At 28.7% G+C, this 7134-nt stretch overlaps 1 protein-coding gene across 1 annotated transcript; it reads left to right on the plus strand.

The window, feature by feature from the left end:
* The first annotated feature begins 224 nt into the window (after nt 1-224).
* Nucleotides 225-747, plus strand: LOC113854953 (repetitive proline-rich cell wall protein 3-like). Its single transcript, XM_027486313.1, has one exon. The coding sequence runs from the start codon at nt 243-245 to the stop codon at nt 549-551; it is 309 nt and encodes a 102-aa protein (XP_027342114.1). The 5' UTR covers nt 225-242; the 3' UTR covers nt 552-747.
* The last annotated feature ends 6387 nt before the right edge of the window (nt 748-7134 follow it).

Raw genomic sequence — 7134 nt, forward strand, 5'->3', positions numbered from 1 at the left:
GTAAAAACAACATACCTTAAAATCGTTTAAACAATTGGAATTGGTGTATTGATGGTGTCCAGGTTCTTAACATGCAACAATAACATGGGGCCAAGGAGTGTCTCTATCACTTTTGAATAGTCTATACCGAACTTTGACATATGATACAGTGACTAAGCAAATAATAAATGACTTAGATTGAGACTCTACACCTACGATAAGGCCTCTGAGTACTATAAAAGCATACAACTCCATGTGTTAATATGCACCAAAAAACCAAAATCACTAAGATGGGTTCCTTATCCTTTCTAGTGCTGTTTATTGCTGCCCTTATCCTAATTCCTAAAGGGCTTGCTGATTATTACAAACCTCCTGAGAAGCCTTATAAGCCACCTGTTTACAAGCCACCAGTGTACAAGCCACCAGTTTATAAGCCACCTGTTTATAAGCCACCAGTTGAGAAGCCACCAGTGTATAAGCCACCTGTTTACAAGCCACCATATAAGAAGCCACCATACAAGAAGCCACCTTATGGTAAGTACCCTCCAACTGAAGACAACACCCTTCCCTAAATCATGCAGTGAGGCTTGTTATGTATCTACTAAATAAGAGCAATGCATCTTCTTGGCATAAGCATTTCAACCCTTTGTACAATGCTATATATGGCAAAGTCAAAAGCATCTTAGATATGTGTCCTATGAATGTAACAAAACAAGAGAAAAAGGGTGCATGTACTCCAAATCATAAATAAAACAACTTTTATATGAATTTGAGATTGTGCTGGTTGATTGATTCAGTTGCTATACCAGGACTAGCCATTTATGCATGCCAAGTTCAGCATCAAGTGTTGATCGTATATTGCCCGTACAACTTTTTATGCATATAATGAATTAAATTTATAATTTAACATAATCAATGGATTGATGCATGGGAGTTTAGCCAGAGACAGAAGAAGTCTTGATTTACTCTCCATTCGCACGTAGAATAACATCTGAACTTCAGCACAAGTTAATACTATAGTTTACTTAAAATTTGAGTTTTACTTCACATTCATAATGAAAATCAATATTAAAAATCAATGTATATTATAAGAAAAAAGTATCATCTTAATTAAAAAATAACACTAATAATATTTATGAGTTCCGTCTTAAAATTTACTTAATAAATAATTAGTTTTAATTAAAAATATAACGTATATATTATTAAGATATTAAATTCAATAATATCATATAATATTTTTTAAAAATTATACATAACACAATAAAATCAATGGCAGCTTTAAGGTTCAATTATTGATGCAGAAAGAACACTCCTTACTGTACGTAAGGGGTACATATATCCTGGAAGCCTGAACGAAAGACACAAGAAAGTGAGACAACTAATAATGTAGACGTGCCCCAAATATTTAATATTCTGTCACTATTAAAGAAAATAGTTTTTTTAATTAATTTTAATTTTACCAAAATAATAATTTTTAATTTATCGTTAAAATAATTGTTATTGTAAAATTTATTTTTTATCTCTTGTTTTATTTATTTATTATTGCATAAATAAAATTTAAAAGAAAAATAATAAAATTTTTATGATACTTTTAATAAAAATAAAATAATTAAATACTTTCATAGCTTTTATGTTTCAGTCTTAAATGACTAATATTTTAAAATAGAAAAAAAAAGACTATTATTATTCGTGGTACAGTACTTGGGACGTGATAGTGCTAGCTATCCTTGTTCAATTCACTGCTTCATTAATGAAGGTGCACTGTTAATGTGCAAATAATCAGCTCATTCATATATGGTCGCAGCCTCGGATCCAAATCTTCTCCTATGGATTTTAAACCACATAAAAAAAATTTTTTTTTTTAAATAATTATTAGTTATTAAGAATAGTTTGAAAATAAGTTTTAAAACAAAAAAAAAAACAATACAAAATTTAACGAAGCTGAGGGAGTAACATACTCCAATTACCAATTACTGCATCAAAATGATTTCCATGAAGCAAAGAAACACCGTTACTTGGAACTTCAAGAAGAAGATTATCTTCTAGTTGCTTCCCTCCTATTACAATGGCTGTCTTCTTATTAACTTCACCCTCAACAAAACCAAGGCACCACAAATCTATGTAAGAATCCAAGACTCCTCCTTTTCACTATCTTTCTCCTTGCTTTCTATGCTTGGGTTTGGGTTCATTCTTGATACCCCTATTTTCTCCCTACCCATCTGGAATATCAAGCAACCATTCAAGATCAATGCTTCACAGAAAGGTGTGGCTTTGAAAGATGTTGTTCTTAGGGTGTTGCCACAGCCTCTGATTCCCAATATGCAGTTACAAGGACAGGTTCCAAGTGGGGTGGTAGAAAAGGATGAGGATCTTCATAAGCGTCATACTTTTCACTGTTTCTTTTTACTTTCTTTTTCATGCTCAGGTTTGAATTCAATCTGGTAGTAAGTTGTCTCAATTTACACATTTTCAACAAAGACTGCTAAATGAATTTTTATACTTGAAATGAATTTTAATATAATATATTTTTAAATTTGTTATAATTTTATTTAAACTTTACATTTTATAATTTTTGAAATAAATATAACACTCCTCATTAAATTATTATAATTATTTTTTTAATATATTGTAGCGTAAATCATTTAATCTTTATTGAAACATTATTAATTTTAATTTTTAAAATTTCTTTTTATGAGAACAACACTTATTAAAATTATTAACGTTGTTTTTAAGCTGTATTTGGATTTGTGAATCGGTATATCAATTCGATTTATATAAGTTATTTTACAAACCTTTATTATAGTTATAGTATTTAGGAACTTTAGTCTATTTAATATATATATTAAGTAGTGAAATATCTGCATTTTAAAAGAAACATAATTGGCAATTAATAGAGTCGTAAGGAAATAAGAAACATAATATAAAAAGAAGAATTTTTGCTATTAAATAATATTATCCATAATCATTTTTTTGTCTTAGTTTTTTTTATTAACAATATATTTTCAGAACTTAAAGTAAGGACTTTAATGGCCTTATATCAGCATTCACCACCGCATCTCATAGCAATTATTAATTGACAAAGCCAAGTCATGTTATCGTGAGAAGAATGGAGAGTTGGGCAGTAGAGCATCCAATGACACTACTAATAATTGAACAATAATATATCAGCTTAATGTTAAATGTCCTTTTTTAATAGTATAGATATAGATATACAACAATCTTAAAATAATTGTATTGGGGGCATTTACCTACCTATTATTTATTTGGTCTAGAAGAAAGGAAGGGAAGAGAGGAAATTAAGACAAAGTAAATGAATTTATTATTATATATCTAAGTTAATTAAATATAGATATTAAATTATAAATAATTATCTTTAATTAGTTTATAAAGTTTTCATTTTTTAAAATCTTTATGCTCTTGTAAGAGAGTTAGAGTTCACTGTAGAGAATTTTGGCTATTTCCCTTCATCTTCTTTCTTTTCCTTCAAAATATTAAATATATAAGAAAGATGTAATTATAGCAATAATTTAAATAAGAAAGTCTATATTTTCATAATTACAACAATTAAGAAAGTGTGTATTTTTATATTTAATGATTTGATCTTATCATAAATATATGTTTTTCTGTTAATTTAGACACATATTCAGATTCATCACGTGTCTCTTCTTGTTTTTTTTTTTTTTCATGGTATCTGAGTTTGTCGAGAAATAATCCTTATTCGTGATTACTTAGTGAATTCATTGTTTATTGGTGCAAAAGTTCTTTTTAAAAATATGCTCTTCATCTCGTTTTTAGACTACTAATTTTTTTTATTACCATTTATAGTTGATCAGCAACTTATCCCTAACTCTATGTTGTTTTTATAAGGATATATGTTGAAAATTTATGTACACAAGCATTGAAGAGGAATAAGGAATTGTGATTTAGTCAAAACTTTCTTGAGAAATAATTTTGTTCAAAGTTCATATGTCCTTAAGTTAATTATAAAATAATTAAAATGCTTAATTAGTTATATTATCAAGTTTTTTTTTTCTTTTAAGGTTTTTTCATTTGAACTAAACTATTCAATCTTTAGAATCTTCTATGTTAAACTTTGATAAATAATTTTCACTCTATCTTATACAACATACACACTTCTATTCTCACTCATGTTTTTTTAACACATTTTTTTTCTCTCTCAAACAAAATTCCATTGAAGCTCTAATTTCTTCCTTTAAGACTAAACCATTTCCTACCACCAAGCAACCATTGAAGGTCCTATATCTCCCATTCCCACTCATGTTCTATAATTGTAAATAATTCGTGGATTTATGAGGTTTATTTTTATTATAGTTACTATATTTTATTGAATTTGTATGACTCGTTACTTATTTTTTTATTTATTTATGGATCATTTGATAAATAAGTGTTGGGTGTGTTAAATTTGGACTGGTATAACACTCTTAAATTCCGTGCTAGTGGATTTCTAATTTATAAAAGGAATTAAAGATTTTCGTGGTTAATTTTTTTCGTTTCTTTCTCTTATCTTTCTCATGCTATTTGTGATTGACTTGATTGCTATTTTATTTTGATTATTGATGTATGTAGATTGAACTATAAGTGATACTTTAGACTTCTAGCAACACTTAGATAATATTCTTAACTTTTAAAAATATTGAACTAAGAGTCTTTTAAATACAGCTCCATGATTATTTTTAAGGTTTTAAACTTTACATCCCTGGTCCTATATTCGCATTATTTTACTTGAAATATCATGGATTGCATTGTTGCTTTTTCTTTGGTCCTTCAACCAACCTGCAACTTTTTATTTTCTTCAGTAATACCTTTAATTTTTTAAGCTTTAATGATTTTTTTGTTGTTGTATTGTTATATGTTTCATGTTGGCTTAATTATAATTGTTTGAAAAAAAAATTATTCTTTCCTTCTTGGTTATTAATGAGTAAAGAGAACCTTAGGAAAAACATGAATTCCTTGATAGCACTAAAGTGGTAGACCTGGCCCTGTGATTGTTGAATCCACCATTTTGCACCTCATACTTTATTTGGAAAGAGAAACGGAGGCTTGTACTTTTTTTTGCTTTGTGCATAATGTTATCCACTGACCAAATTTCTTCCTTCTCATTACAAGCCTAAGTTTTGATCAAATTAGTCATGCAATAGATTTCCTCAATTGCATGAAATATTAGTGTTCCAACTGGGTCACAACGGACAGCAAAAACATTTTAAGAAATAACATCTTTTAGGAATTAAAATATTTTCTAAAAAATATTAGAATAGTAACCACTAAAATTTATTAAAGAAAAACTTTGGAAAAAATTTTAGAATGTTGTGATCTTTGAAACAAAAAATGAGTTCAAGAGTCATTTACGTATAAGGAAGGTACTAGTATCCTACAATGTCTCTTTAAACAAAGGTTATCTTAAGTTAATTGTGCAAATTAATTTTAATTTTAAAAATATTTATTTAACCCTTAAACAGTAATTCTTGCTATTTTATTTTTAAAGAAAGAAAATTTATTTATTGAAATATTAATTTATATTTCAAGAAAGAGAAATTTATTTTGACTCGACAAGTTCAGTTTCTACTCTTACGTATCCCTAGGTACAATAGAGAACTCAAAATTATGTAGTTCTACCATAAAAATTCTGAAGTCGGTTGGTTAAAATTAAATTTAGTAAAAAAAATTTATTTTAAAATTAAAATTATAACGTTTAACATACAAGATAATGTGGTTATACATGTATCATACGATAAATAATATAGGAGGTGAAGGAAGATCACACAACTACATTGCAAATCATTAAAATTAATTTAACAATTTAAAAAAAATATTATTATTTGTAAATGAAAAAGTTTGAATTTATATTCGAATTTGAAGATTCATATTGAAAGAGAATTTAAGATAATATAAGCAATTAATAAATCCCTTGTGATTTATTAGACAATCAAAGGTAATGCAAATTACGCAATCGGTTGGGAGAAATTGCGGAGTGTCTAAATTATAAGGTTGGGAGGGTGCCATTTAGGTATTTAGGGGTTCTCGTAGGAGCTCAAGCATGCCAGGTTGCTACTTGGTTGCCTATGATCCAAGATTTATAATGTAAACTAAGTAAATGGGATCATAGAAGCCTATCATTTGGTGGTCATTTAGTGTTGATAAATGCGGTATATGCGAATATCCCCACTTATTTGATGTCGATATACAAAGCACCAAAGAAAGTCCTTGATATGGTATAGAGGATCCAAAGTGTGTTGATAAGTCTATAATTAGACTCTCTTTTACAACCTATATATTTATATTTGACCTTTATTTTATTTAGAGTTATAAAGAAGATGCAAGTAGATTTTGGGTATATTTTGGGCCCAAATTGATGAAAGATTAGAGCTTTGCAGCAGTCAACACGCCCAAACCCTTTCAACAAGCACAGGAGTGCTTCGAGCTTATGCACAGTCGTGCTTAAGGCCTTGCACGGGATCCGATTATGAAGAGTTTTTAGGGTTTTCAAACACTATAAAAGAGAGACCTCAGACATCCGAGGGACATAGTTTTTTATCTTGGCTTTTGCTCTTTGCTACACCTTTTACCTTATCTCTCTTGTACGAGATCTTTGGCATACTCTTGGCGGGACTTGGAGCTTCAAGTGATCGTACTTGAAGATCGGGAACTCATCTTACACTCTAGTTTGCTATTTCTTTTGATTATGGGTTGTTTATGATTGTTTTAGTTCTTTCCTTTAACATGAGTAACTAAGTCTATAGCTAGAACTATGGGAACTATTGTTCATGAATTTATGGGATTTGATGTTTGAATCTACATTTGATTTCCATTTGTGATTAGCTTTTATCCTATTGCGCATAATTATAATCCTAATTAATTATATCGTCAGGTGACCGTACCTTAATTAGTTAATAGATCTAGAGGATAAAACAAGGCAAAGGATTAGGTGGACCAAACTAATCTTTCTTTTCCAATTGTTATTAAATTAATAAGTTCATAGGTGCTTTATGCTTTCTTAAATTGATATCTTGCATGACTATTGGGGATGTTAATTTAGATAAAAGAATACTAATATTGCATGACCATTGGGTATTAATAGCATTATATGAATGATTGGTAATCACAAGGAAATTGAATTTAGAATTAAACAGAAGAATA

This window comes from Abrus precatorius, unplaced genomic scaffold (assembly GCF_003935025.1).
Source record: "Abrus precatorius isolate BTA unplaced genomic scaffold, Abrus_2018 Scaffold11, whole genome shotgun sequence".
NCBI classification, from domain to species: Eukaryota; Viridiplantae; Streptophyta; class Magnoliopsida; order Fabales; family Fabaceae; genus Abrus; species Abrus precatorius.